Source organism: Dipodomys ordii, unplaced genomic scaffold, assembly GCF_000151885.1.
Source record: "Dipodomys ordii isolate 6190 unplaced genomic scaffold, Dord_2.0 Scaffold46, whole genome shotgun sequence".
Classification (NCBI taxonomy): domain Eukaryota; kingdom Metazoa; phylum Chordata; class Mammalia; order Rodentia; family Heteromyidae; genus Dipodomys; species Dipodomys ordii.
In genome coordinates, this window is record NW_012267262.1 from 12,754,088 (window position 1) to 12,774,323 (window position 20,236).

The following is a 20,236-nucleotide window of genomic DNA, read 5'->3' on the forward strand; positions in this document are numbered from 1 at the left end:
AAGATGCAGCTTAATGTAGAGATGTGAAAAAAGATGTAGAAAAGGAGGGATGAGAAGATGTACAATGGGTGGATGGATGGAGGAACTGGTTGTGTTAAAAAAAGGATGGACCGTTGAATCCGCGAATGCATGGGAAAAACGATAGCTACGGACAGATAATGGTTGGCGGGGGAATGGATAGTTCTAGAAGAATGTGTAAAAGGATAGGTAGAAGGACACGTAGAAGGAAGTGTATTTGAAGGATGAATGGGTGTGGGTGGGTGGAAGGATAAAAATTCCATTCTGGGAGCAATGAGTGAACACCCCCGTGGCTGGCCACCACCCAGGAGTCGGGGCAAGAAGCTGGACTTTCTCTGTGGAGAAGAAAAAAAAAGGAGGCTGAGTTCTCTGGGAACTCTCCTGCCCGCCTTCCCTCCTCCCCGCCCTTCTCCCCTACCACACACACACGCTAAGCTATGGCCTGGGAAAGCCCCACCATCCAGGGCAGGCTCTCCCCGCCTCCTCTCCCAGGATGTCCAGCAGCCTGGGAAATCCAGAGACTCATCCCCCCCCCCCCCCGCTCCCCCTGCCTCCAGCCAGATTCCAAGAAGTTGAGCGGGAAAGATGAGGCGGGAGGCTGAACTCAGCGGGGAAAGGCGGCCCTCCATCCCTGGGCAGCAGCAGGGGCGGGCTGGCGGGAGGGGGGGGAGACAGGTGCGTCCAGGGGCGCACCGGGCAGTGGGTGACGGGGCGACGCCGACGGCCCGCCGTCCACCCCGCACCCGCCGGGGCAGCCCCTACTCAAAACTTCCATAGAGAACAGGGCGGGGACAGAGGGGCAGCGAAGGCGGGCCAGTACGTCTTTAAACCTCCCCTGGCTGCTTAGTCACAGCCCCCTCGCTTTGGGTGTGTCCTTCGCGCGCTCCCTCCCTCTTAGATCACTCTTCCAACCCTCGAATAAAACCGGCAGCCAACTTCCGAGGCGGCCTCATTGCCCAAGGCCCCCAGCCTCTGACAGGTCCGGTCCTTCCTCCTCCTTCTCCTTCTCCTCCTCCTCCTCGTCCCCGTCCTCTGCCAGTCCCCGGGGGGACCCACCCCAGTGCACCGCGACCCTCCGGTTCCACTCGATCCCTCGCTTCGCTCCCACACCATGAACAACTTTTGGTGGCACGCAGCTTGGGGACTCTACTGCTTGGTGCAACTGAGCCTGGCGCAGACGACACAGATCGGTGAGTGAGCGCTGCTGCTCGGGCAGCCGGTGAATGGGAGCCTAGGAGTGCGCAGATCTGCCCTGCCCGCAGCCCCACTAGCTGCGTCCGTCCCTGCAAGGGAGGCGAAACTGCCGTCTAGTGGGAGCTAGGGAGACTTGGATCGGGTTCATTTAGGAAAGCAGGGCTGAGGATTTGCGCTAAGCTGTCGGAGGAGAAGCATGGTGTTGGGAAACACCAGTTTTTTTCTTTCTTTGTTTTGTTGAAAGGAAAAGAGAAAAGAGGAGGAGAAAGTTTGCTGGGCAGGCTGCCGGCGCGCGCGGCTTTGGGCGAGGTCGCTAGCGCCTGAGCACATGGCAAGCAAGTAACTGTACTGGATGCGTGCGGCTGTGGACTAAGAGGATCCTGGGCTCCATGGATTTCTCGCCCTCTCTGGCTGGGCTGTGCCAGGCTGGCTGGGAAAATTGCTGGTGTCTAGATCGGTGGTAGTCGGGGCGGGGGAGAGGCGCGGGGGGCGCTGCTGTCAGCCAGGTGGCCAGAAAGCTGCTAGGGGAGAACACTTGACCTTGGGCTTCCCAGGGAAGAGGCGAGTAGCGCGCCCCCCTCCCCGCCACCCCACCCTCGGGCTGGGTTTCAGCTCTAGCCAGTGACCACTATATGGCTTGTGGGGAGCTTGCAGTATCTCTGTGGTGAAGATTCCAGTCTAAAGTCAGCCGGGACACCTAGGAGAGGCCATGGCTGGACCAATCCTTCTAACCTCCTACTACTGCCAGTGAGTCTTGGAGAAATCTAAATGTTAAGGTGGCCCAGATCAGGGACCACAGCAGAGACCTCAATATCTCATCCAAACAGGATTTAGTGACTTTTGCTAGTTGTGGAGGAGAAGGGCTTCCCGTGAGGGTTTCCAGCTGGCTCCCCATCTAGTGTTCCCTTTCTTTGTCTGTATAGGAGCAGATAATTACATGGCTGATTTGCTTATCGCTAGCAAAATTAATTTTTCCTTTTAAGAAGTGCCAGCTGGGTCATTAAGCCAGCCTATGGTGGATTCTCCTCAGCAAGTATTTATAAAATCCACATGGAAGAGAGAGTAACAGGCAAGAGATTCCGTCTGCCCTGGGTGTCTTCAACTAGGAAGAGGTAGGGATTTAGAAATTTGATTTCTGAAGCTGAAGTAACATGAACAATAGTAGTAATAATAGCACTCCAAAGTAGCTGATTCTTTTCACAGTTTTCACTGCAACCGGCTCTGGGTTAAATCCTTTACATGTTATCTCATTTTACCCTCACAGTGGCCCAGTGAGAACTATCTGCTAATTAGGCCAGTTTTACTGGAGGGACCAGAAGCTTCAGAGAGGTTTAGTAACTTGCAGGTATTCACACAGTCAGAGGTGAGGCTGAATAAAGTTCACTGAGGTCCAGAGTTTAGATTTAAAATAGGCTAGCAGGCATGGGATTGACCAAGTAGGGAAGGAATTGGGGGATGGGGGAATTCAGATGGAGTCGAGGCCCTGGGGGAAGTTCTAAAGGGAACTGGTGCTCAGAGGTGGGAGAGAGGAGGGAAAAGGGGCAGGGAGGGCTTGGGGACTTCCTCAGAGGAAAGAGGCTGTGCAGGTTTCTTATTGCTTCTAGGGAAGTTTGTTGGCAAACTACCACTGTCTTTTGCTTTGTTTCTGAGGATTCAAACTCAAGGCTCTCCCCACTGAAAAGCCCTCCCCTAGTTCTTAAGGGCCACCCTGACACTCAAGGCTCTCCTAGAAACCATGGGGCTCCCTCCAACCTTGGTTTTGCAAGGTCCCTTTGGGCAGCAGCATTCGAAGAAAGCACAGTAGAGTGCCAGCAGCGGTGACTGCCTGAGCTCTGGCTTTCACGTGCTTGTAAGTTTGCTAGAAAGGAACCGAGACTTGGAAAGGAGACATGACTTAGCAGAAGGTTTAGTGGCTCAGCCAGCAAAGGGGAAAGGAGAAAAGGGAGGGTGGAGGAAAGGCACTGTGGTTGCTCCTTTCTGGGAGTGATGGGCTTCAGAAAACCATTAGGAAATTTTGGAAACTGTCCAGCCTTTGTTTGCTTTTGGTTTGTGCTGGTACTGAGGCTTGAACTCAGGACCTCACACTCTGACTTGCCTTTTATACTCAAGGCTCTGCCACTTGAGCCAAACTTCTGGCTTTTGGCAGGAGATAAGCTTTGAATGGAGATCAGATTGTTGGAGATAATTTTATCCTATAGTCTTCCTGGGCTGGCTTTGAATCCTGATCCTCAGATCTCAACCTCCTGAGCAGCTAGGATTAAAGGCATGAGTCATCTACACCCAGCTGGTCTAGTCTTTGTATCCGAAATCAAAAAGTATAGAAGTAGCCAAAGGCGGTTAAGGAATACTGGACTCATCAACTCAGAGCTGGAGAACAGGTATCTAGAATGAGTGTTGTAGAAGGTGAGAGAGTGATTCCTCTGTGCACAGATCTACTTTCCCCTGTGAAGAGAGGTCACACAACCAGGGAATTACACCCCTGGTATTGAGTAAGTGGGGGTGCTTCTCAGAGCCCTGGGGCTTGGGATTGGCTCACAACTTTCCCACTGAGTATTAGAGGTTGCCTCCTCCTGCTGGGAGTTCAAGCTTTGGCTATGTTTTCCCATGGGAAGAAACTAGGAAGCAACCCCCTGTCATTTAATTCAGTTATTTCCCCTGGCACACAGTGGAGATCTACTTCCTACAAAGAAAGCGTCTTGACCAGTGCAGGTGTTATAGGCTTGCAGCCGGTAGGAAAAGGTTCCATTTTCTTCCAACTCACCCCATGTAGGAGGGGCTACTGGGATACCAAAATTCCTAGTTTATGACTACTCTCTAGTCCATTCATTCAAGAAAAAACTAATTCAGTATAGGAGACTCAGAGATGGATATGCTAAGGATCATTTAGTAAAACCCCTCCTTTTTCCGAAGAGGAAGCAGATCATGAAAAAGAAATGGGCTGGTGACTTCCCTTCTGAGGGACTGTCTCACATTCATTTTCTGAAGTAACCCTGTTTTGAGAGTTGTAAGATCCCCACCCTACCCCCTCCCACCCCTGACTGTGATAAGGGAGCCTGTGTTCTTTAACACCTCAAATTCTATCTCACACACTCATGACAACTGTGTGTTTTCCTTGACAATACACTCACTTTGAGTTTAATATAATAATGATGTCTGTGTCTTCCCATAATGCAAAGTTATTTGAAAAAGATTCAGTGTCTCATTGTAAAGCTCCTGGAACATCACTGGGTGGTTAAGGAGCACTCATGTTTTAAAAACCTGCCAGTCTGCTGTGGACTCAGATGGTCCTACACAAAGTATTGTCCTAAGACCTTCCCTAGGAAATATCTCCTGTTGAGTACTGACTCTATGTTCGGCATTGAGCTGGTGATTACATAAGTTGTCTTAATTACCCCCTATGTGCTAGCTCTATGTGCTAGTATTCTCTCCCCCCCCCCCAAATCTGGTGTGTGTGTGTGTGTGTGTGTGTGTGTGTGTGATATGTGGTGTGTGTGTGTCTCAGTATGGTACTGAACTCAGGACTTTATATTCTCACTCAAGGCTGGTACTGTACCCCTTGAGCCATACTTTCCCTTCACTTCTTGTACTAGTATTTTCTTGGGTTTTATTTGTTTGTTTTTTTGTCAGGTGTAGGGCTTGAACTCTGGGCCTGGGTGCTGTCCCTGAGCTCTGCCAGTGCTTTACCACTTGAGCCACAGCACCACTACTGATTTTCTCATGGTTAATTGGAGATAAGAGTCTCATGGACTTACCTGCCTGAGCTGGGCTGGTTTAGAACCACAATCCTCAGATTTCAGACTCCTGAATAGCTAGGATGACAGGTGTGAGCCATCGGCACCCGGCTACTAGTATTTTCTTAACTCCATTTTCTTGATCAAGAATCGAAGACTCATGGGCCAGACACTGATGGCTCATGCCTGTAATCCTAGCTACTCAAAAGACTGAGATCTAAGGATCTGAGCAAGAGAGCTCAGGGACCATGCAAGACCCAGGAAGATGACGTGGTTTGTCTGAGAACACAGCAGTGCAGTGGGGACTTGCCATTGTCTGTCACTCCAGTTAGACTTCAGTGCTGTTTCCATTTGTTATTACTTTGCCTTTGGAAGACTTTGGACATTGAGGATGGGTCTCCCACCCTCCATGTCCCCTTTGGCCTTTATGGCCTGGAGGGAATGGCTTTTCACCCTCCCAAAGGTTGTGGGCTCTTGGCTGCCCTGCCCTGTTCTGACCTGTCTCTCCTTAGGCTTGGCCACAGCTGTCAGAGATGCCAACCTAGTTATTTGTTGCTAAAATAAGTCAATTTCCTTATCAGGGTCCAGCTGCCCTCTAGACATGCTCTCATTTGCAGCCTTGGAAAACAGGGAGAGGCTGCTTCTCATCTTAGAGACAAGTTGGGGCAGTGCTCTGTGCCTGAACATTAAGAAAGAGGCCCTAAAGACATTCTCACACTGCCCCTGCAGGCATTTCAGATGCAGTGACCCACACAATCCCTAGTCTCTCAGGCTCACTGGTGGGTTGGGTTGCATGTGCTCCCAGTAAGGGGAAGTATCGAGGTACCAGGCAGTGGGTTGACATGGTCCTCTATATAGTCAAGGATATTAGCAGGGCATTGGTGGCTCATTCCTCTAAATCCTATTTACTCAGGAGGCTGAGATCTGTAGATCATGGTTTAAAGCCAGCTAGGGTAAGAAAAGTCCCTTCAACTCCAATTAACCATCAAAAATCAGAAATGGAGGTGTGGCTTAAGTGGGTAGAACACTAATGAGCCTTGAACAACAAAAAAGCTAAAGGACATCACCCAGGCCCCAAGTTTAAGCCCTGGTTCTCTCTCTCTCTCTCTCTCTCTCTCTCTCTCTCTGTCTCTCTCTCTCTCACACACACACAAAATGTTAAGGATCTTGGAGCAAAACCAGATGTGAAGCTCTGAATGACACATGGCCACTGCTTAAGTGGGTAGAACACTAATGAGCCTTGAACAACAAAAAAGCTAAGGGACATCACCCAGGCCCCAAGTTTAAGCCCCGGTTCTCTCTCTCTCTCTCTGTCTCTCCCTCTCTCTCACACACACACAATGTTAAGGATCTTGGAGCAAAACCAGATGTGAAGCTCTGAATGACACATGGCCACTCAAGAGAGAAGTCAAAATCAGACCGGTGTTAGAGGCTTTCAGATGGACAGAAGTGGGTGGAGGGGAGCTGGGAAAAAGACAATGGCCACAATTGTGTTTCCTCAGTAACTTTGTTTCAGCAGACCCCACCCAGAGCCAGAGAGGGAAGTGTTTCTTGTGAAAGAATGGACCCAAGCTGGTGGTGCATGCTGCCCTCACTGCATGTTTTCAAAGGGGATCTTTGCTACCTCAGAGGGAAGAAATTCAGGCTTTGCACACAGAGCAGCAGATGACTCAATTTCCTTTGTGTCTGCTTGAATAGGGACACAAGGGTTCTTTAGGAAAATCTATACATTTGAGCTCCACGGGCCATTCACTTGGCAAGTTGAAATTTGTCTTTAAAAAGTGTGCTTATCCCAAACTGGCCAAGAAGGAGTTAGGGAACCAGAGGAAATGAAGAGGTGTTTCTCTTCCTTGCCTTCCACAGCCTTACAGGAGCCCCTGATAATCGAGATTAGATCTCATACACTTTTTGTGGTCCCTGACCACAAGTGCTAGCCCTTAGTGGTGACCGGTAATTGTTGAATTGAATTTTTAGAATATAGAAATAACTATATATGCACCTAAATAGAAGTATACTGGCCATCACATGAAACTGCAAGTGAATTTATATGCTTTTGACAATAGTGGTAATTTCTCTATTGCTCTGGGCAGGGCTAAGAGTGGGCATGGATAGTTGGCCATCTGCCTAAGGATTGGCTCAGGTTTGGTCTGCCCAAGCAGAGACCTCACTCACTGTCTGTTTGTGGCTTTAGTGGCTACTGGCTGTGATGCCAGTTGAAAGACGGAATTACGGGATAGTTGAGCAGAGATGGGAATAAGAGAGCCAACTGCCAAAGGTGTAAGAGTGCTTCAGAGTTTAAACCTCAAAATAAAACACTCCTCAGCAGTGGTCAGCTTGGAGGTTTAATGATTATTGCTGTTCTTGAGGGTGACATCCTTATGTGAGAACCCCGTACCCCTCAAACCCCTGTACATGCTTCTGGAAGGTAGTAGTGATTGAGAGAGAAGCAGATAGATTTTGCAGAAAATTCTTTCCATCTTCTACCAGCTGCTGTCTAACCTGGAACTATTGTAGCCCCCAAAAGGTTTAAGTCCATCAAGAAGCCTGGCACATGACAGGGAGCACATTTCCCTCCTCTCCATGGACCTTGCCAAGTGGAAAGCTGCCAACAGCCAGGGTAGGTGGGTCCTGTCTCCCAGTGGCATCACTCCCTGGTGAGATCAAGGGATGGGTAGAGAAACTCAGGGTCATTGCTCCCTGAGTTTGGGGTGGCCCCAGCTGTCTAGGTGTGCCCTCCTGAGGCAAGTATCCCTCCTAAGGCAAGTGTGGGCATATGGATACACATCCCGGGGTGAGTGAGGAGGGACTGAGTCACCCTAAGGTGATTTGCAAAACTCAGGTCCCCAAAAAGCTTCCTCAAGGTCTTCAGCTTTTGAGAGTAAAGGTTAATTGCAAGACTCCAGGGAGAGAGGGAAAGGTTGCTCACATGACTGGTTTTTGAACATTTATTATGGTGTCATTGCAGGATGCACTTGGTGATGGTTCTAAGTTCATGGTGCTAGAGAGCTCTTATACCTTTTGCATTTGCTTTGCTGTAGCCAGTTGCATATTTCTGAGATTTATTGTTACTATTAGTAATAGCGGCTAGCACAGAAAGTTGATTATATGTCGTTGACATTCTCAAGCTTTCTGTGCAGCAACCAATTTAATTCATGCACCAATCTCATGAAGACTGCTATTACCATTCTTCTCTTACCTACAAAGCAACTGAGGCACAGGGAATTTAAACAGCATGGCCAAGGCCTCAATTTGGGAAGTAATACAGTAAAAATACAGCATTTGAACAGTTACTAAATTGCAGTAATTGTCTTCATACATTAAGATACAACAATACTCTAGGAACCTAAGTGATTATACCTAGTAGTACTATGGTGGTGTTTTTTTTTTTTTAATTAAGAAAAACTGTTTAGGAATCAGTTGTGGAAAGGGTGATGACAAGCAGATTGGCTTTGCCTTCCATTTTTAAACATGTCTGAGGAGGGGACTGGAGTTGGAAAAATGGAGGAGAAAGAAATGGTAATGGAAACTTCTTCCCATTCATGCTCTGAGTGGCTCATTCATTCCCCTCACTGAATAGGAGCTTGAAGCTTTTGTATGTCCTGGGAAGTTGAGGAGGACTCTGTACTGAAAGGGATGGTGAATTGAGTTGGTTGTTCATTATCACTTCATTATTTCTCACCTGGATGAAGGGTGGAGGTTGCTGATTGGCATTTTTCCATCATCAAATACTGACTCGTGATTGGACAAAGCAGGGAAATAAATCAGCTGAATAATAGCAAAATCTTTGTCTTCTACTTAAGGGTCTTTAGTTCCATGGCCTTCTCTGTAGCAGTTGGAATTGATGAGGAAAGGAAGGGATCTGAAAGGAGACTTTTCTCAGGTCAGGCCACACGACCCAGTGCACAAAAAACAACCCAAAATAGAAGGGTACTCAAGTCTTTCCACCCTGTGCTAGCCTAAACCACGTGGTCTTCATTTGTTTGGTCTAGCAAGTGAACAAGTAAGTTTCTCTGGGTGCCCCTGGCTGAAAAATCAAGCCACCAAAGAAGGGAGAAGGCAAAACCCATGAGGGACATCTGCCTTAGTGACCTTAACAATGCTGAATGAGCACAATTTAAAAAAAAAAAAAAAAAGCAAAGTCCACCAGAGCTGAGCACCATCATCATTGCAGTGTCTGCAAAAGATCAGCTGACCTAAGCTCTGCAGCCACCAATGAATTGTGGGGTCTTCAACTGCTAGGAGAGGTCAGGCGCTCTTAAGAGTGCAATTAAGAATTTAGGTGAATCTAGCTGAAGTAGGTCTTTGCATTGAATCCTCGGTGGTGAAGCTGGTTGTTTTCAGGTTAACAGCTTAAGAAGTCAGGCTCATCCCTTTAGGCACTTCTAAGTGATATTCTATTTTCCTGAGATTTACTAGTTGTTCCTTCTGATAATTAATTCTTGAACACCACACAGCTATCTCTCTTTACAAAGACATTCAAGGGCTATCTCTTCGTGTATAATAGTTCTAAATTTCTTAAGGAAAAGCCTAGGCCTCTTTATCTTTTAGTATGCACTGTAGCTCTCAGCTGTGGACACATTTCCTCACCCTATAGTAAGTGCTCAATAAATATTTAGATTGTTGACTGAGTGAATAACATTCCTCCACTTGACTCAACAAAGCAATCTCTATCATCTACCATTAGTGGTTGATTGCTATAGGCTTTGGCTAATTCTTTTTCAACTTTTATTTCTCTTTCTGGTCTATTTTTTATTAAAAGATTTTTTCAGCTAGTGCTCTTTGTAGAGAACCTCAAGCTCTTCTGAAATCTCTTTTCTCATCATACTCTTCAGTTTGTATGTGAATTTGTCTTGAGGTTTGACACATCAGGCAAAGCAGGAGTTATTTGGAGTTCATTATGTTTTGTCCCCTAGAATAGAGATCTTGATTTCCTTTAAGGTCTGGCCCTGTTAGCCTTTACTTTTGCAACTGGCCTTCTGGCCAAAATCATGCCCTTAGATAAAAGATATTAGCTTTAAGTCACTACATGATAAAGGAAAAAAAGAATAGAAAAGAGTGTTTTTCAAACATTGGCTGGCAAAACTAGACTAAAGCTCTTCTCTATGAGCAGATATTAAGTGTAGGGCAGAAAGGATGAGAGGTCCTGGCTCCAGAGAGCGGTTGGTGAAAAAGCATAAAGACCATGAAACAAACCCCTCTCTGCTGTTCAAGAGTACCATGAGCTAAGGCGGTGGCAGGTGTTAAGTGTCTAGAATGAAACTTAGCACATGATTTCTAAAGCAATGTGTCTAGCACAGGAAGCTCCCCAAGAATAGAAATGGTTTTTATAGTGTTGCTGTTCTCCATTACCGAAGCATTTTGTGATGTTGAGCGAATCTCTTCACTCCTCTCTTGCCTCCATTTTTCCTTGTGTAAAATTAGGGTGGATTCTGGTAGATTTCCAAAGGCTTTGCCTGGCCTTGTGTTGTATACATTCACCACCCTGTGGGCCCACTAAGACCTAAAACTCCATAAAACTTGGTGGCAAAAATAACATTACTATAATGTAGTGCCAAAAAAAATGATGTCTGGTTTGTATTAAATGTCAGAAGTGAATTATTAATCCACTTCAGAAACAGGCATATGGGACCAGTTACACTGTGAATGGCACAATATAAATGACTTGTAGGGATTACATACTGTCCATAGAAATTCTCCAACTACCCTGCCATGTCAAGAGAGGACAGATGAAGAAGTGCAGGTGGGAGAGGTTTACGTGTCCCACGAAGGCAGCTTACACCACAGCCCCAACAGGATCTTAATGCAATGCTCCCTACTTCAAACTATGTTAAAAAAAATTAGTTTGGGTGGCCAGAAAACCCAACTCCTGAAATAAGAGAAAAGATTGTGTCTGTCACTTGAAGTTTCATGAGTACCTTGGATTTTTCTGTCTCCCTCAAAGAACCTTTGTGATATATTGGAGTGAAATGAAACAGCCAAAGCAGTACATACAGGGTAAGCTCTAGTATCCTATGGGAAACAATAGGAGAATATTAAATGAAAGATATGTGTGTGTGTAGATGTAAATAGATGTATATCTACACATATCAGACATCTATTACATATCTATCATATATAATTTACATATAAATTATATAAGTCCCAATCAATACAGAATGAAGGCTTACTGTGATGGTGAGTTGCTGCTTCTACAGAGAGCCTTCTAGGCTCTTGCTAAGATTTTTTTTCCTTCCCTCTCAAAACAGAGAAACTCTTAGGAGAAAAAGAGCAGAAACCATTCAGACTTTATAGCTGAAGAGTTTGTTCAAAGGTTATCCTTAATCTTAAGTCTAGCCTCGGTCAGTTATTTACTTATTTACTGATTTTTATTGAGTCATTGGTTATCAACTTATTTTGGTGATACTGAGGTTTAAATTTAGGACTTTACTTGTTTGTTTGTTTAAAGTGTTAGAGAAATTTATTAGGAAAGGAATACATTTCCGATGGACTGGAAGGGAGTTATCTCAAAGGTAAGAATGGCCTTACCATTTTTAACAAAGCACTCTATTACTTGAGCCACATCTCTAGCCCTTTCTGATTTTAATTTTAGGTTTTTTTTGTTTTTATTAATTGGGTCTGGCTGGAACTGTAATCTTCCTGCTTAACTTGGATAATGGACACATATTACCATGCCCAAAGATTTTATTGATTGAGGTGAAATCTCACAGACCTTTTTGCCCAGGTTGGCCTCAAACCATGATTCTCTGCTTCCCGAGGAGCTAGTATGAGAGATATAAGCTATTATGCCTTGCTAAACTAACCATTAATTAAAATAAAATTCCAGATAGGTTCAGCTCTCATATCATTCATCTGTACCTCCAGCCAATTCACATTTTAGGAAAAATGAGAATCCACACAGCCAGCAGAAGGTTAACATTTCAGCTTGGTTCTTCCCTTAGTCTTAACTTGGTGACAAAGTGACCTATTCAAATTACTAAAGTATATAATGTGATTGCACTGGGGAAGAAAGCAAGGGAGATGGAAGGCCTCATGGTCTCAGAACCCTTACAATTTAATAGCAACAGAAAATTAAGCAGGTGAAAGAATCATCCAGAAGAAAGAATATCAAGCCAATGTGTTGGGCAATCAGACAAAAGCCAAGAAAACTCTGTAAGGTAACTCCTGTGCTCATGTAGGAATCCTCTTCTAATATCTAAAAATGAGTTATGTATTGGAAATAGATGGATACAGAGAGAGAAGAGAACCCTAGGGAAAGGAGATTCATGAAGTAAAAAGTGAGGCGTGGTTGGGGTCAGAAGAGAGTCAACCTGCCTGGATAAGAGAGTCCCTATTGAAGGGATGAGGATCAACAGATCCCAAATGATCAAGCAATGGTGGCACTATGCACAGGACCCAATTCTTCTGCCCTAGTGACTCAGTTCTCATGACTCACTCTGTCAGATTGTGATAATTAGAGTTTGGAAACAGGTCAGCCCCAGCATTGGTAGAGAGAGAATTTTGATATCTTTACCTATCTTGGAGAGTAAATTCCAAACAAACCCATTGTAGCAATAGCAAATAGCATCTCAACTCATGTGACATTTTCTACTGATGACTAGAGGCTGCCTGGAGTGCTGTGTTAAGAAGCCAAACTTTGGCTCTGTTGCAGAGTGCTGTGATCTATTAGCAATGTCTGCCATGGGCAAAATCTGGAAGATACGATCCTATGAATCATGGGAGTACAACAGAGTACAGCAGCAGACTTTTTCTAGTCCATATTTCTGGAAGCTGTGTATAGAATTCATCTGGGAGTTTCCCCATTCTTGAATGTAGACAACTAGCTATATCTTGGACTCCACCTTCTTCTAGAACAATCTAAAAACAGTCTTGAACCTAGAGGATGGGTTCAGTCACTATGTTTTCCCTTATGATTCACCCCCATTCTATTTTCCCAACACCCAAGTGAAGTTAGATGCTGGGAGCCAAGAATCTCTTCTGATTGAACAAGGGCCAGACATCCTGGCAAAGGGCCTCCTTCTCAACATCACCTTCTCCATCTGGAAACTGAGAAGACAAAAATGATGCCTCACCCATGCGGGGTGATAGGAGAAATAGCTGGCTAATGTGCAGAAAGGCTTTGAAGATGAAAGTGTTGTATATGCACACTAATTACAACTTTTATCAGCCCTGGAGCCTCTGCATTCTCAGCTGCCACTAGAAGCTCTTCTGTGCCTCTCAAATAAAAAAAAAAATTCCACACACGGCCCCACTGGGTCCTGTTCACAGTATCCAAGTCAAGAATATTCTATTCTATGCCCAGGCTAGCCAGCCCACTCTGCCACACTCAAGTTTCCCACTACTCATCCCCAAGGGAACAAATAGGCTAACTACCTGGGCAGGTAAGATAAGATAGAACCCAGGTATAAACAAAAGGCTCCAACAAGAGTCTACTAGAAATAGCCCCTAGGTAAGATTAGGACACTCTGCTCTAATTCCCACCCAGTGAAAGCCTAATTGTGTGACCTTGAGCTATTGGCTTTATCTATCCAATGTTTCAATATACTGAGTGAAACTCCTGGGATAATAATCCCTCTGCTTCCCCCGGACCTCTCCAGCTCTGCCTGCTGGTGTGAAAGTGTTTTGTGCAGGTAGGCAGAAGCACGTGATGTAAAACTACAAGGTGCTATTATTACCTGGGGTAACTTTCACCCTTATCATGGTCTCCTGTTGCTTGGTTGACCTCAATGTTTGAAATTGTACTCTCTGGAATGCTCATCAGTCTTCTAGGAGCTTCCATACCCTTCTTATCTAGGAGGGCCTATGATTGGCTCAGGCTTCTTGGTCATGCCATTTCCTGAGGCATACAAATACATTCAGGCTGGCGGCAGGTTGTGGGGTGGGAGGGGGGCGGACTGGGGTGCTCTGCCAAGAGGATTCTCAATGCACTTGCTGGGGTAACTCAAAGTGCTAAAGGCAGGGATACAGCGGTTATGTTGATGCTTTGCCAGGATTGAAGAGTCGGTCACCTTTTAAGGTACAGGTCCCCATGGGTCTTAAGCACCATTCTTAGAGGAAGAGAGGAGAGATCATAAGAAATTACATAGCCTGGCAACCAAAAGCCAAAAACAATGGCATGTCAGAATGGAAAGGGGGTTAGAAATTGTATAGCCCACTTGTCTTGTTAGATGATGAAGGTAAAGAAGAATCAAGGACTTCGCGTTGCTTGTCTAAGAACACACAATGAGTTAGCAGCAAAACAGAAACCTTCTGCCTCTCAAAACTCTTTGCATTTCACCTTTGAGATAGTAGACAAGGCAAAATGAGCATAATGGGCTGACCACTCCACAATGACTTGGATCATAAAAAGAGAAGCCAAGAGGGAGTGAATGGGAAACAACATAGAGTGGTTACACTGTGATGGACCTGTGCACTGCCTTGGATATTCTTATTTAATGTTCATTTTGATCTTTTTTTGACTCAAAAAGCCTATAGTAACCTGGCTTCAGCTTTGCCCCAACCTTGGAAATTCTATGAGTTTGGTCTCAGTCAATGATTTTCAACCCATCTAATTGTTCACTCTCTGCATATTGACTGAATACCAACATGTGTCTACTTCTTAAGGAGACTGGGGATCTGACTTTCAAAAGAGAAACACAGCCTTTCTCATGGAAATTGCAGTCTATCTAAGGGATAGACAGCACACAACTCTGGTGACCTTGTTTAATTATATATACTTGTGTTAACAATGTTGAGGGACAGGGAGATCTCATTTGATGTACATCTCTTGAGGTCCATAGGCTACTAGCACAATGGTGTTTGCAATATCCCTTTAGGTCTTTGAGGACCCTACTGGCTGACCTTCTCAGATCTTCACTTGTCAGGACCAAGTATAGTCTGGTAGGGGGTTCAAACTACTCCACAGTAACTTTAACCAAACCCCTCTTATAGCTGTCTCGCACATGGATCCCCTGAGTAAGAAAAAGAGTTTTCAACATCTTGAAAGCTACTGGTTTATCCTATCTGCCCTGTAACAGTGGTGAAAAGAGAATCATGGGGACAGCCAAGGTGACTAAGCTTTTAGAAACACGTATTGGAGGATTAGAGAACCCAAGTTCTGTGTTGTGCAGGAGGTGTTTTAGGGGCTGCATGGGAGGAAGGTAGAGTTGGTAATGCACTTAGGGATCTAGAGTGTTAGGTTTTGGTTTGCTATTCAAACCCATCCACTTTTTAATTTATTTATTTTAAAGTTTCTTGGTTTTATGGTTGAATCTTGGAACCTGGCTGTGTATAATAGGGTATTTTGCTGGGTGACCCCCGATGGTCACACCGGTGAAGAAAGAGGACCAGTGAAGAACTCTGAAGATACAGTTATCTAGCCATTTGGCTAAGTGGGCTCTTCTTTTCTTCCTTTGCAGCTGGTGACTTCTTGAAGATAAGGAGAGTAGACTCTTAGAAAGTGGCAGAGATGTGGAAAGATAACAAAATAAGAGTACAAACTTAGAGTTGGAAGTATGTTAAGTGATACTTCCTTCCACTTAAGATACTCTACAATTTGTAGACTATAGGCACCATGGGTCCCAGTGTTGATTGTCAACAGGTAGGGCTGGTAAAGCAGTACAAATTCAAAGTTATTCCCTACTTCCTCTCATGTTTACTCAGCTGTGCTAGCTTGTGTATGTCACCACAAGGAATTAGAGCTATCATGACTGAACATAAGCTACAACCCATCTGGGCATCTGCTCATGTGATCATCACTCATTACATGTGTCTTAGTATGCCCCTATCAGTACATACTAGATAAATATCCCTGGGAGTAACAGAATTATCAATGTTTATAAAATAGTATCTCCTGCAACAAGATAGGACAATCCTGGAGTCAGTGATATTGCCAAGACCTATGGTGTTTTTTTGTCCCTCCTCCCCAACTTTCCAACCTGCCAGTTCCAGACTTCCTATGAAAAAGTCATTCTCCATCATAAGAAGGACTATTCCTTACAAATGGGATCACACACTTATACCTTAAGCAATCACTGGCAAAGAGTCACAGTGCTTGACTTAAAACAATCATGATCTAGCCATTGGAGCTGGGAATCTGGGCATCTCCTCCTCTAATGCACAAATTCAGGACTTCTGGACAAAATGTGGGTTCAGTTAGAACTTTGTTGTTTTGGTGACAATGTCTTTTACAATGAGTAAGGCCCCAAAAGATGTCAATCTACCTGGTAGAGTTGTGGCTTGAAATTCTATCTGGGCCATAGAAAAAAGGCCAAGTTAATTTCTTGCTTTCCTGAGCCACATCCTCTACTTTTTCTGAAAAGAAACATTTCATGAGTAGAATCTACACAGGAGATATACTAGTATTTGAGGCTTCCATGTTCTGTGGCTTATTCTTAGTCATAATAGCTATCTTTTCCTTTCTCCCATAAAAGGAATAACCTTACATTTGTTATAATTCATAAGAAATGGCCCATTTTTTGCATGCTTGAGTTCTTTATTATTATAAATTTATTACTTGTAATCCATCTCAGCACTGTTGGAGCTAAATCATGTACAAGGACCACTGCTCTGCAGTAATCTATTAAAAATAAATTTCCATGACCTTGGATGAGCATCTTTTCCTGTAAATTATGACATGACGACCCCTGTAAGAAATGACTAGCTTCTCTTCTCGCTTACACTTTTCTACCAGCGTGTTTTAATGTGCATGAAGTGTTTCCAGCTCCATTATGGAATCCAGTCTTCACATTAACTTTGCAGTTGGTATTACTATCCTTTTGTATCAGAGAGGAGTCTAATGGTTTTCCCAAGTATAATACAGGTCATGGTTCTAGCTAATGTCCTACGTCCCAGGTTCTCACACTGAATTGTAACCCAGTGGGCCTGGTTTAGTTTGAAGGATTCTGGAACTAATGATTGAATTTCATAGTTATAATCCTTTCAGAGGCAGGAGAAACCACTCCTAATAGTTTTTTGAGCTTAGAGCTCAATCAGTAGTCCAACATCTCAGCTCTTTTATTAACCTAGAAATGAACAGGGGCTTTCTTAGACAGTATCCTGCCTCCATGAAGTTAAGTCACAAATTTAATATCATGAGGGAAAAGCTCTCAGGACTATTTATTTATTTATTTTGCCATTCCTTAAAAGAAAATCAACACCACCAAAATAAAGTTGAAGGATTTATGATGCTTAAAGGTAGACCTCTGAGTGTGACTTTTGTTGACTGATGCTTTATTTTGAGGGTGAATTTTCTGACTTCGAGCCTCACTGAACATTAGATAGTTCCTAATCCATCCTTCAGTTCTCAGCTAAAATGACAGTCCAAAGGGAGGCTTTCCATTAGAGCAAGCTTGTACTCGCACTGTACCTTACATTGCTGTTTGGACAGATTCCATGCTGTGATGACTTGTTTAATGTCCTCTCCTCTGACCCATAGCCTCCCCTGGGACAGTGACCTTGTCTAGATGCCCTGGTCCTACTAACACATGCCCAGCACATGGAGGCACCCCATGACACGTGGCGACCAATGAGGTTGAGATTGGGATTCTCTTTTGCCAACCTATTTCAGTGTTGGGAGGTAGATTCAGGCTATGGGTTCCAAGTCCAGTTTAAAAAAAATCATCTACCTACCTATCTATCTATCTATCTATCTATCTATCTATCTATCTATCTATCTATCTATCTATCTATCTATCTACCTGCTTACCTACCTACCTATATTCTATTATCTACCTATCATCTACCTTTGTATCATATATCAATCTGTATCATTTATCTCTCCAATTTATCTTGGTGTCTATTATCTATCATCCCTATTTTCTCTTAGCTTTTCTATTAGAATAAGAGACAAATGCTTCAAAAGCAAAGGCTACCTCTTTATCTCTCCTCTTTCAGGCTGTTCCTTGTGTGGCATCATCCGAGAGATAGTCTCTTCATGGTTTCCTGCAAGACTGTCACAAGGGCAGCTGAATATATGCCACATCTGACCACTCAGGATAGACGTGAAGGACAAGGAGGAAGCAGTCTCCTTTTAGAAATGGAACAGTTGGGCACAGTTTAGGGAAGCAAGCCTTGAAGACTCCAGCCTTTTTTTGGGACAAGAGGAGAAGCTCCCTGCAGTTCCCTTTTGGGTCATTTTGGGATAATCCTTTCCCATTGCAAATAAGTATCATCAGATACACCCTCCTTCCTCAGGCTTCCTATGGTGTTATTTCTCATGTCCTATGATGTGTTTGAACTTCCTGTTCTTTATATCTTTTGGTGAGTGGAAACCAACAGCTATTTTTGTATCCTATATTGTTTGAAGCATTCAAAGCTTTGAAAAACTCATTCGGTTTTGTCTCAATATGAGCTTCCCAGATCTTCAGGAAGCAATGTTTCTCAAATCAGGTCTCCTACCTTTCAAAGCAGAATCACCTATCTTCTTTTAAAAGCTAGTTTTGAAAATGTTTAGTCTATATAGTTCAGTCTTTAAGCTGATAGGGATTTTCTGGGTGCTCTAAAAGCAAGGTATGTCCAGGTTCAAATTGTGCCACTCACTCATCAATTACATTGCCATAAAGCAATTCATTTACTTTCTGCATCAGTTTTCTCATCTTCAAAAATAGAATGATAATATGTGTGGCTTACAATTGTTTAAGGACTAGGGTGATCATGGTAGAATTTCTGGCCTGGAGTAAGCATTCAACAGTTATAATTATGGCTATTGTTCTGATCATAACAATCACAGTCCTCTCCATTTAGCTTTCGCTGGGCTCCTGTTAAAGTTGTGAATGCTTCTAGCTGCTTTGGGAACACGGTCATTCCATTTCTGGGTATGAAATTAGCCAGTAAGGTCTCATTTAATTTGGTGGGGAGGTCATTCCAGAGTGCTGGCACACATGTGCTTGCTGGAACACTTGCTGAGCAGATAAAACAGAGGGCCATGATCAGATCCGGGAAAGGGAACAAGGGAAGCACGCTCCAGGTCCTGTCTTTACTTGCACAATTACAGTCAATCTCCCAGGCTGCTTGTCTCAGCAGGACTGGCTTTTCCTGCCTTCCATCCTGGCAGCTGCTGGTGGGGCCAGAAAAGGAGATGATGTGTGCCTCTGTCTTGGGCAGAGGTGTTTCTTTACAGGGCTGTCCCCTAGCCTCAGAGCACAGAGGGGCCCTTGGAGGCAGATTAATACAGCATTCTGGAGTTTTTCCAGAGCCCACTCTCCATTCCCTTCTCCTCCAACCCCGAAGCCTCAGCTTGGAATTTTTGGGTTGCGAATGAGGGGGTCGGTTTCTGCATGCATAAAGTGCTTACTTGTCAATCACTGGGGTATTCAATTCTCTCATCTCCAAAAATACCTATAATTGCCTTTAACTGCTTAGTTCTGCTCTCCTGTAAAGAAAGGAAGATCTGGCCACTCCACCCATACCTCAGAAAAGAGTAAGGTTTTTGCACTTTCTTACCTTTGTGTCAGGTTCCCATTTTGCTTTTAATTGTTGTGAGAGTGTGGCTTTAGACTGTGGTTTGGGGATAAAACAGTGGATTATCAAAGTACAAATGATTTTTCATAGTATCAGGGTGTCCTAAATTTTTAGCCTATGAGTTCCCTCAAGTATTTGGGACAGTCAAAGCCAGTTGCCCAAGGTTTTAGCTTACTGTGAGAGAAGGAAAAAGATGGACATTTTCTATCTAAGCATCTGCTTTGATCCAGACTCTCTCCTGGTGATCTGTGTATATTTCTGACTTAACCCCTCCCCACCAACTTTCTTTGAGCAAATATGTATTGAGTAGATGACTGTTCAAATCTCATCAGAGCTTCTTTATTGACTGAAAAACTAAGACATACTGGCTGAAGATGGTGTGTTGTGGTTGGAATTCATCAAGATCTCTTGTTCCTTTTAAAAAATTTTTTATATATATTTTAATTTTTATTGTGAAAATACTGTACAGAGGGGTTACAATTGCATGGGCAAGATAATGAGTACATTTTTTATCAAGCATTGTAGCCTCCTCCTTTGTTTCCCCTTCCCATCCCTTCCCATCCTCCCCAACCCCCCCACCCAACCCTCCCTCCCCCCCACCAAAGTTGTAAAGTTCGTTTTTCCACAAAACGACTTGTACATCTCATTGTTGCAATGGATCCACCAGTATCTCTTTTTAAAGGATTTGTTTATTTCCCTTCCCCTCCACAAATTACACCAACCTCAAATACAGTGAAAGCAGGGGTTATACCATGGGGAAGGGACATACAAAGCAACAAAGAAATAATCTTATAAATGTGTTAGAAACAATTACCTGAAAGAAAAAAACATTTGAATACATATCTTAGGGTTCATTT

The 20,236-nt window shown here is 44.1% G+C and overlaps 1 protein-coding gene across 7 annotated transcripts in view; it reads left to right on the plus strand.

Annotated features, from left to right (window-relative positions):
* The first annotated feature begins 944 nt into the window (after window positions 1-944).
* Cd44 (CD44 molecule (Indian blood group)) overlaps window positions 945-20,236 on the plus strand; it is an 85,308-nt gene continuing 66,016 nt past the window's right edge. For 4 of the 7 annotated variants that reach the window (XM_013019631.1, XM_013019625.1, XM_013019626.1 and 1 more), the window contains exon 1: window positions 945-1,208. In XM_013019631.1, coding sequence (XP_012875085.1) covers window positions 1,130-1,208 — 79 coding nt within the window. In that variant the 5' untranslated portion in view covers window positions 945-1,129. The remainder of the gene's footprint in view (window positions 1,209-20,236) is intronic. The other 3 variants (XM_013019628.1, XM_013019629.1, XM_013019630.1) reach the window with 3 other exon arrangements.